General features: G+C 45.7%; 1 protein-coding gene across 8 annotated transcripts; it reads left to right on the top strand.

The window, feature by feature from the left end:
* The first annotated feature begins 73 nt into the window (after positions 1–73).
* Positions 74–10,196, top strand: CCDC47 (coiled-coil domain containing 47). 8 transcript variants are annotated; one of them, XM_062507864.1, is made up of 14 exons: positions 74–145; positions 616–774; positions 2,006–2,271; positions 2,393–2,500; positions 3,344–3,518; positions 3,702–3,823; positions 4,379–4,444; positions 5,193–5,294; positions 6,119–6,229; positions 6,504–6,589; positions 7,294–7,352; positions 7,892–8,001; positions 8,172–8,339; positions 8,617–10,196. In XM_062507864.1, the coding sequence occupies exons 3-14, from the start codon at positions 2,011–2,013 to the stop codon at positions 8,695–8,697; spliced, it is 1,449 nt and encodes a 482-aa protein (XP_062363848.1). In that variant the 5' UTR covers positions 74–145; positions 616–774; positions 2,006–2,010; the 3' UTR covers positions 8,698–10,196. The 8 variants fall into 8 exon arrangements, 7 of the variants coding, with proteins under 7 accessions (XP_062363848.1, XP_062363850.1, XP_062363847.1 ...); XM_062507866.1 differs by lacking the exon at positions 74–145 and adding an exon at positions 309–339; XM_062507862.1 differs by lacking the exons at positions 74–145; positions 616–774 and adding an exon at positions 792–1,162 and having other exon boundaries at positions 8,617–8,746; positions 9,249–10,196.
* Positions 10,197–10,724: the final 528 nt, after the last annotated feature.

Consider the following 10,724-nt stretch of genomic DNA (forward strand, 5'->3'; position numbering starts at 1 on the left):
CGCACCGACGTGCGGACGCACCGTGCGTGAGTGACGCACGTCCCGCGGCGCATGCGTCCCGCCCGCAGGTGAAGCAGCGGCGAGTGAGGGCGGCGGGACCGGGCAAAGGCGGGAGCAGGAAAACCGGGAGCGGAACCGAGAGAGGGTAAATGGCAGCGGCTGTCCCGGGACCGCGCTGCTCCCCGGGTGCTGCCCGGGCCGCAGGGCTGCGCTCGTTCCCCGCCCCCCGCCCACGCGTGTGTATCCGTACATGCGGCGGGGCCCGCACTGCGCAGGCGCCCCGGTACGGCGGAGCGGAGCGGAGCGGGGGCCGGGGGCCGGCCCGGGCCCGTGACTCAGGTAACGCGGCCCCGGCCCCCGCCGCACGGGACACCCCGCTCCCACCTCACGGGGCGGCCGGGCTGGGCTCGCTCCCTCCGGGGAGCTCGGTACCGGCAGGGTCTCCGGGAGGGGAGGCTGGCGCGGAGGGCACCGGGCGTGCGCGGCCTGCGGGGCGGGAGGAGCTGGCGGCGGGGCCGAGGGTCCGGGCACCGCCCCGAGGGTGTGAGAGAGACCGCACCTAGGGCGGCAGATCTGTGATTTTATCTCGGTAACCTTGACTCGTGTTCCGGGAAGGAGCTGGAGTGTCCCCGGGATAACGAACACCTGCGGTGGTGTCCCCGCTTCGGGCGGCGGTCACGGTGAGGGCCCGACCTGCTGGGGACGAGCGCTTCTCCGAAATCCGCCACCGAGCTCGGGTCTAGGCTCGAGATCTGCTGAGCGAGCCCGAGGCTGGTGAGTGTTCAGTACAGGGGAGCAGCAGCAGCGCTGTTTGCCATGGACTGTTGGACGTGGCTTCTCTTCCCGGTGGGGTCTGGGCGGCCGCTGTGGTGGTCGGAGGATGAATCCGTTCCTCTTGAAAGGAAAAGTCGGTGGCGTGTGGTTCGTGGAGGGCCTGCCAAGGATATTCTGCTTCCTGGAATTTTTACTTGGAACCCTTCTGACAGATTGCTCAAGGGGGTGCTCCAGCTCTCACCCACCTCTAGTTCAACTGTGTCCTTCGAGTTGGCTGTACCAGTTTATTTTGCATGAAGCTGTTTGGAGTTGTCGGGTCTTCTGAAGGTGGACGTGCTCAAATAGTCTGTGAATTCTTACTGTGAAATGTTCGACTTCGGTAGAGCAGGTGGCTCTGTTGTCCTGTCGTTTTTAAAGAGTGCAAATTCCGTCCTATCAAAATAGTATTTTGGAGGGTGGGGGGGGTTCCGTTTAAATTGATGCAAAATTGTGAAGTTCCCACACGATGTTCCAAGTTCCTGGGCTCGGCCTTGCTGAACTTTCCATCCTGATTAAGGTTCTGTGACCATGTTCTGTGTGGGTTTTTGCTGGAGTGAGGAGTGTTTAACAAAGGTGTTTATTTTAGTCGTCCTTGTCATTCATAGCAGTGGGTTCCCTGCATGAGGCACTCGGAGGAATGCTGGTCAAATTTAGAAACAAATAATTTCTATTCTGAGTTTGTGAGAGAGCACTCTGATTAACATTCATGTTCCCACTCAGATCTGATTGCAGGGAGGGAGTAAAATGAGCCTGACAGCAGAGCCTGATGCAGCTGATCCTCTGTGCCTGGTTGTGAAGTGCAGCTGGGAGGTTGTTGCTGCCTGTTTTGGGCCTTGGAGAAGGCACCCCAACCTGCAGGGGAGGTTGGGACTGTTTTAAACTCAAGCAGAAAAGACAGGAAGCTGAGGGCAAAATCCTTTTCCATCTCAGCTCATTTGAAAAGTGTGGCCAGATGTGAATTTGCTCTCCTCTCTGAGGAGAGTCCAGAACCTCTCCTTCAGCGTTATTTTGTTCTTGTACCAGTAGTCACTTTCTTTATAGAGAAGATGGCAAGATCAGCCAGGGATTTATTTCTCTCTCTGGTCTCACTAGTAGTGTTTTCATATTGTGCATTGTGTGTTGGGGCTTACTGGAGGTATGATGTAACAGAATTGACAAGGACTTCTTACAATGATTTAATTTTTTTGTCTAGTGAAAATGAAGAATTTATATATTTTTATTGCTGTCCTGTTCATCCCATGGAGCTTTTCTTTGGCAAAGTACGATGAATTTGAGGATGGGGATGACATTATGGAATATGATGATAATGACTTTGCTGAATTTGAAGATGTGAGTGAAGATACAGTCACAGAGTCTCCTCAGAGGGTCATCACTACAGAAGATGATGAAGAGGAAGCCACTATAGAGCTTGAAGGTCACGATGAAAATCAGGAAGACTTTGATGACACGGACACACAGGTAAGGCCTTGCCTCCATCCTCAGTGAATTTTCTAATAGTGTCCCTTCACCTTTCTTTCTCTTTTTGGATTTTACTTGCTGGGCTTTGGATTTTCATGCTGTTTGTGATTCCATCCTTTAGGAAGGTGACACTGAGAGTGAACCATATGATGATGAGGAGTTTGAAGGGTATGAAGAGAAACCAGACACATCTCACAGCAAAAATAAAGACCCCATAACAATAGTTAATGTAGGTATAACTGTTGATCCAATTTCTACTTGTGGTTGCATCACTTATTTTCTTAAGACAGTATGCCAGGAATGTCACTGGGGTTCTAAATGAGCACAGTGTGTTTTTAGCTTGTCTATGGCTTAAGTGTCAGATTAGAACTTCTCAACTCTGTTGGTTTTTGAAGCTAATCACTCTGCCCACCCTTCATCACCTTTTTGCCTACTGAAATAGTCTTTCACAGAATGATCAGGTGCTCAATATCTGTCTTTGTATTACCCCCGAGATCTCTTTTTAGGTACTATAGCTGATGTTAGCAGTGAAAATACAGGTTTGGGTCCTTTTATGACTTAATGGTGGTACAGTGATAGCAGAATGGCTTTTTAGCCTCTGAGGTGGCAAGGTCAGGAAGACTTCCCTGCTGCCTCATGAAGTCTGTGGCTCTTGCTGGGATCCTGAGAATGTTCCTGGGCGTTGGTTGTTACTTTGGATTTGCTAAGAAGTTATGTGATGTTCAGATAGTGCTGTGATGGGCAGGGTATCAAGTACGAATGCTCAGTGAATTTAAGTGTTGGGCTGTTTACTCTGAGGGATGTGTGCTAGCCCAGGCTCACGTGGAAGTGAGTCCTTTTTTTGTATTAAGCAGGTATTTTGGGAGTACTGTTATCAGTTGTTTCCTGTATGATTACTGTGCCCCAGTAAGCCAAGTGCATTATGTAGGCTCAGCTCTCTCCTGTTGCCTTTGTGGAGCTTATTGCTGTGTTGGGGATGGAACTTGTCCACTACTCTCTGTTTCCCAAATTTTTGTGTGTATAAAATCCACTTGTTCAATATGTAAATCACAGTTTCTGTTCCCTTGCACAGGTCCCTGCTCACCTTCAAAACAGCTGGGAGAGTTATTACATGGAGATCCTGATGGTAACAGGTCTTCTGGCTTACATCATGAACTACATCATTGGGAAGAACAAAAACAACCGCCTGGCTCATGCTTGGTTCAACACTCACAGGGAGCTGCTAGAAAGTAACTTTGCTCTTGTTGGTGAGTTCCATAATGACAGGGATCCAGTTCTAGTGTTTGAATAAAGCTGGGTTTAGACTGGCATTTAGGCTGTAGAGAATCCTTCTCCCTACCGTGGTATCGTGAGCTGTAAGCCTTCTGCTGAACTATGGTGTCTCAATTTGAGAGTTGAGATTGCAGTTCTCTTTCACTTGTTTTCCTCAGGGGATGATGGCACTAGTAAAGAAGCTACAAGCACAGGGAAACTAAATCAAGAAAATGAACACATATATAACTTGTGGTGCTCTGGAAGAGTGTGCTGTGAAGGAATGCTCATCCAGTTAAAGGTAAGAAAGAGGGAGTTTGTGGTGCTGTTTACCTGTCACCAGTTGTCAGGTTCTAGAGGCTTTTCCTTTACTGTGGGAGCAGCATGGAATCCCAGCTTGGCATTTGTGCTCACATTCAGACACAGAGTTCTGAGTACACACGCATGAGGGAAAATTGGTCATCTGAAGGTCTGTACAGACCTGTATGCTGCCCCTTAAAGTTGGCACCAAAGAACAAGTGCTTGCAGGAAGAGTATAGAAACCAGAGGTGTAGTGTGAGCCAAGGTAACTGTAGGCTGAAGAGCCCATTTGCCGCTTAGAGGGATAAATGGACCAGCAGGAATTCCAAGGAAGGACAGCAAAGACAAATACAAAGCCCTGCACCTGGGGTGGAACAGTCCCACAGTTCATGTGACTTGAGGGAACAAAGCTCTGAGAAGCTCATCCAGTGCAGAAAGCGGGCCTGCTTCTGAGCAGGATTGGTCATGCAGGGAAAACTCAGGCCAGATATAAGGAAGGAGTTTTTTCCTGTTGTCTGTTCAGCTGTTTTCTGTGTTTGCCACCTTGTGCTCTCAGTTTCTCAAGAGGCAGGACCTGCTGAACGTCCTGGCGCGCATGATGAGGCCGGCGTCAGACCAAGTGGTGCGTGCTCAGCCCTTCACATTTGCTCTGATAAACTGTTGCATTCCTTCGGTTCTGCTCTGCTGCTTGTGATTGTTCCAGGTGATCTCTGCAGTATTCCATATCTTCCAGTTCAGTAACTGTTGAAACAACCTCAAAGAATCGTTTGTATTTCTTTCCTGCCTGTGCAATACAAACTTCTGTGGCTGGAAGTTGCTTTATCTGTGGAGTTAATAATTCGAGTGGTTTTGTGAGCAGTCCATCATGATTCAAGATGTCGCCTTGATAAAAATAGGTTTTACAATCTGAAATACTTTGTGACTGTTCATCTATCTGTTCAGTCTGCCTGAACAGGACTGCTTAAACCCATATGTTGGTGTGGATGTTATATTCTTAATGTTACTTTTTGCCTTCCCACTTGCTCTTAGAGAGTATAAGTGCTAAGGGAGGTTACATTGGAAAGAATAGTGACTGTATGCACTGTGAATACTCTTTCTATGCATCTGTCATTTTATTTACTTATATCAAAATATTTAATTGCAAATTCTTTTTACAACTCTGCTGTTCTAGTCACTGTCATTGCAGCACAATACTGAATGGTGTGCTCAGTCTAGTTAAAAAGCTTCCTGACTTTAAGACGCACTGAAAAGCTTTAAATCAACCACCTTTTTCTTAGCTGTGTCTGTCCTTGCTTAGTCCTTGTTCTTGGGAATCAAAGTATCAGACAAGCATGGAAATCTGACCAGGGCTAATAACATCTGTTTCGCAGCAAATAAAAGTGACAATGAATGATGAAGATATGGATACTTATGTGTTTGCTGTTGGAACCAGAAAAGCACTGGTGAGACTTCAGAAAGAGATGCAGGACCTGGTAAGTACATGCACATTGATAAATAATAGCATGTAAGAATGTAATTTGCACATTCACTGTTTTCTTGGGACCAGCTGAAAACCTGTGACTGACCTGTTGGAATTTGTGGGGAAAAGCCATTCCCATCTACAGATAAAAGTCTAATGGAATCAAACATCAGAAGTGCTTCCCCTGTCAGACCTGCAGGGAAAGAGGCACTGGAAAGCAGCTTACACTTTTCTTTTGGGATATAGTTGGTTTAAGAGGCTGCCGAATTTTGTCAGCATACACGAGTGTCACTTCACCTCGTTTAATTTGCACAAAAGATATCTTCAAGGATTGGAAATTAAACTTAATTAGTGGTGTGGAAAATGTGGGTTTAAGTCATGTGTTTTTACATGATCTGAAATTAAAACTTTCCATATGTTCAAGCATGAAAAGAATTGCATAGCTTGCAAAGAATCCAGTGATAACAAGCAGTGCTTTGCAAATCTTTTCTCTCAAGTAACAGCATGAAGTGTAGTTGGTAGGATGCCAGTTTTTGTTCTGTTATCAAAGTGTAAGCAAAATGCCTTAATCCACTTTGAACACTCCAGTATGTATGTATTAGAATTGTTTTATCTTCTTCCTTAAAGTGCTGACTTCTGAAGGAAAATGCTGGCTCAAAGACTGTTGATGCTTGACTGTGTTTGAGATGTCCCCAGCCAGGATGAGTGAATGAGTTTATTTTTTATTGTTTCTTTTCACATACTTTCCGAGGTCCATCTGTACCAGAACAGTTCAGTCTGATAAGATACTTAATGGCTTGTGCTTATTTTTCTTTTGCATTGTTCTCTTTGAAACAGAGTGAGTTCTGCAGTGATAAACCTAAGTCTGGTGCAAAATACGGGCTACCAGATTCGCTGGCTATCTTGTCAGAGATGGGAGAGGTCACAGAGGGAATGATGGATGCTAAGGTAAACCTGAATGAATTAATACGGATACTCCTTGGTAATCCTGGCATTTATAACTTCTATGTTAAAAAAAAAAAAAAGTTGAAAAGTTAAAGGAAAAAGTTCATGTCTTTATCAGTGTAACTGTGAACTGTAGAATGGTTTTGGTTGGAAGGGACCTTAAAAATCATCCAGTTCCAGCTCCCTGCCTTGGGTAGGGAACCTGGCAAACCCCTGTGGACTGGGTAGGCTGCAGCTGGATTGGTGTTGGGAAAAGCTAACCCCGTTTCTCTTTCAGATGATCCATTTCCTCACACACTACGCTGACAAGATTGACTCTGTCCAGTTCTCGGACCAGTTCTCCGGTCCAAAGCTTATGCAAGAGTAGGTATAAAGGCCAAGCTCCTTCTCAGCTGTGCCTCAGCAATACTCAGGCAGCAGCTCTGCTGTTCCCTGAGCCTCCTAGTCCAGAGGGGCTTTCAGGGGTGCTGCAGAACTGCTAAGTGGTGGGTGATGTGTCTTCTCTGAATTGCCACCTAGGTTTTTGCAAGGGTGTGTTATGCTCACAGGTGTATCAACAAATGAACATAAATATTTTGATTTGATTATAAGACAGCTTATATGTATATCTTGCACTAAAATTGTGGAGGATCTGTGAAATGTAAGCCTGAGATTTTCACAATAGAATACTGCGGAATTTTGGGCAGCGAATACTTAAACTCTTGAGAAAATATTTTGTTCTCCTAAAATATTTAGAGATCTTTAATGGAATAAACAACAAGGGGGTCTGTGAAGCTAGATGTAATTCAAAATATATAGGCCTTCTTAGTGCTCACATGCCCTCTTGACAGTCACAGGGGCAGGTGCTGTATGTTTTCACTCATGCCTTTTCTCTGCAGGCTTTTGGGTAAAATACTTCAGGAATCTGGTTAGTTTGAAACTTAACTTTGGGTTATAGCCAAGCTTTTAATTTTCATTTTATTCAAGTACTTTCCCAGTGTCTTTTGGTTCTTCATGGTTTTTCAGAGCAATGCTAGTTACTTTGTATTTTTCTTTACTCCTTCCAAACACTAGTTTCTTTCCTCTAGGGAGGGCCAGCTTACAAAACTGCCCGAAACTAAAAAGACACTTTTGTTTACATTTAATGGTAAGGCAACTGGTGTGTGGGGTGTGTGTGTGGGTGTGTGTGTGTGTCTGTCTGGAGGGAGCGTTGGGCTTTATTAGTGTCAGTCACATGCTCACCTGTGGAGGACTGTGTGATGAGTGACTTCAGTGCATGTGGCAGGATCGTTGATCGATAAACAGCAGGCAGCAATACACTGGGGACTGAGCAGCATATTGTCATGATAACAGGACACTCAGTCTTGCTGTTACTGACCTCAGCTCACACTCCTCTTTCTTGGGGTGGCTTGTTTTTAAGCCACAAGTCTTGCAGTTTGAACTTGCTCAGGCTCAGTTGGTTTACCCTGGTTTGAAATAAAAGTGGCCTGTTGGGAGAATTCTAGAAAATACTAGATCTTCAAATCTCTTCAAAATTCAAGTCCATAGCTCCAAATGAAGCTTCCTAAAGATCAGGATAAGAGCATCTTTATTTCATGAACAGTGCGAACCATAAGGGAAGAGCATCACAGCAAGCAGACAAGTACTGCCAGTCTGTGTGAATGAACAAGGAACTCTTTATTTCAGTGCCTGGTTCAGGCAACACTTCCCCAAAGGACATGGAGTCTTTGCTGCCTCTGATGAGCATGGTTATCTACTCCATTGACAAAGCGAAGAAGTTCCGGCTGAACAGAGAAGTAAGTAGTGTCTGCTTTTCTGCCTTCTGACCATCACACGAAACTGAAACCATTACCACTGGCTCCTTAGGCATCCCCTACATCCTTATGTTTCTTGCACGACTGGTAGAGATCCTGCATTCTGCCCGTGGGGAAATGGGTACAAACTGTTTGCTTTTCTCTGTGCAAAGGGTAAACAAAAAGCCGACAAGAACAGGGCTCGGGTGGAAGAGAACTTCCTCAAGCTGACTCACGTGCAGAGGCAGGAGGCTGCCCAGTCCCGCCGGGAGGAGAAGAAACGGGCGGAGAAGGAGCGAATCATGAACGAAGAGGATCCTGAGAAGCAGCGTCGGCTGGAGGTGAGGGGGATGTTACATTGCTACAGGCTGCTGCCACATCCCTCCTAGGACATCTCCAGGGCTGCCTGTAGGTATAGCAGCAGTGGCAACTTTGATTTCTGTTTGCTGGAGGGCAGATAATTGTCAGGTATTTGCTGCTCCTTTCTGAAACACACAGAGGCTCCTGGTGAGATGTGAACCCCAGTGCTGGAGGGCTTTTTTGTTTGGTTCTGAAATGATCTGCTTGTTCCTTCAAGAGATCGCCTGTGTTTATTCAGATCCCTGTCCTTGCCTACAGGAAGCTGCTCTGCGGCGTGAGCAGAAGAAGCTTGAGAAGAAGCAGATGAAGATGAAGCAAATCAAAGTGAAAGCCATGTGACTGTTGTGAGAAGTGTCTCGGTGCCACCTGTGGAATTGTAATTCACAGGGTACAAAGACCTACATAACTCCACAATCCTCTGATTCCTTGAACACTAGTAACCATTAAGAGAAAGTTCTTGCATTGGTGTTACTTATTTAAGTATTACAGCTAAACGTGTGGGGAGCTTTGTCTCAGCAGTTCTGTTCCAGGTGGTACAAAGTTTTGCTACTTGTCTGTTAAAAAAAACCCCTGCAATATTCTTGAATGCTTTTTGTCATTTGTTCTTTAAAAAACAGAAGACTGTAAACCTGTCCATGTGTGTTGGTAACATATTCATGCTTTGGTTTTAAAATTTGGTTTTAGTTTTTGTGAGGGAAAAGGGAAAAATTTAGGGGGAGGAAAACTGCACAATAAACATTTACTGTGCATTTATTTGCATCAAGGCACAACACTTAGAGCCTTCCATACACAGTATGGATTCTTCAGGGATTTAAGCCCAGTAGAACAGAAGTTCTAATAGAAGTAGAAGATTTTTTTATCTTTTTTTTTTTTTTTTTTAACAAACAAAGGCCTGAAGCAGTATGAGGTCACCTGTGGGCATGATTGGCTTATGTGTAAAACATAGAGATGGTTAGAACCAAGGGAATGGAATACATGGACAGTTTCCTACTTGTATGTTTGGATGCTGCAGACTTAACACAATGTGGAATCTGTGGTATCAGCACAGTGTTCCTTCAGGAGTGAGTGCATGGTAAGTTAGCAATTCAACCAGCTTTCCTTCAATATTTTTAACTGTTCAAGTTTGCCTCAACCCCTTCTCTCCTGATCTCAGCAGCTGCTGCCCAGTTCACTTCAGCTGGGAGCCAGACCTAGTGGAGTACCTGCAATTCCTGATCTCCCCAAGCCAGTGCAAACATTTCAGAGGGTATTTGTCCTCTTCATCTGGTCAATGATCAGGGTTTTGAATCTAAATGGGAAGAATGAAGTGAATGCCCTGTGCAAGCACTGCGCTGGAATAGCTCTGCATTTTATAAATGCTTCCTCTCCAGAAGGCATTTTATTGTTGCTTGAAACAGACTTTTAATAGTTTTGTGGGGAAACAATGTCCTGCATTTTCTTGTTCAATACTTTGCGGAAGCTTGGTTCTGAGGCAATAAGAATTAGCCACTGTTGAAATACAATTGCTTAAACTCCTTCTTCCAGCATGGGATACTTCACCCTGATTGAAATGCGAATGTCTGTAACCTGATACATGCAAACACATTAATTTTATAATGGTTGGTAAAATTATTTAAAACCAAAACTAATGTAGATTATGTGAAATTTTAGCACTATTTAGCTTTAAGGATGTTATTGTTTCATGGAGTTCTTTGAAAGGAAATACGAGTTTGTGCTCTTTTGAGTAAGCAGACAGCTTTCTTGAAGTCCCATCCAGTTGTGGACCGCGGCAGCTAATTTTGTAATACGAACATTCAAATGAACAATCTAATGAAGAGTAAAATATAATTGAAACACTCCTGCTTTACTCAGCTTGTCTCAGTGTTCCTTTTATTTAGTAGGATCTCAAAGCCTCCTGTGTCCTGCTGAGTTTTGGTGTAGGTTTTAATCAGCAGGAGGAACTGGTTCCTGCTGGGGCAGGGCTGCAGGAATGTGGCTCCGCCTTGTGCAGGCTGGGCTGCGGCCAGAGGAGGATTTACCCCCGGGCTCTAGGAGCCCTTCCGTGAAAAAATTCCTCTTGCTGTCCAGGCTGAGCCTGCCCCAGTCCCAGCCTGAGGCCGTTCCCTCTCCTCCTGTCCCTGTTCCCTGGAGCAGATCCCAAATCTCCCCCGGCTGTCCCCTCCTGTCAGGGAGTTGTGCAGAGCCATAAGGGCCCCCCTGAGCCTCCTTTTCTCCAGGCTGAGGCCCTCTCCAGCTCCCTCAGCCTCTCCTGGGGCTCCAGCCCCTTCCCTGCTCCATTCCCTTCTCTGGACGCTCTCCACACCCTCAGTATCTCTTTAACGATAAAGAGGTGACCAGAACTGGACACAGCACTTGAGGTGCGGCCT

This window comes from Cinclus cinclus, chromosome 24 (assembly GCF_963662255.1).
Source record: "Cinclus cinclus chromosome 24, bCinCin1.1, whole genome shotgun sequence".
Classification (NCBI taxonomy): Eukaryota; Metazoa; Chordata; class Aves; order Passeriformes; family Cinclidae; genus Cinclus; species Cinclus cinclus.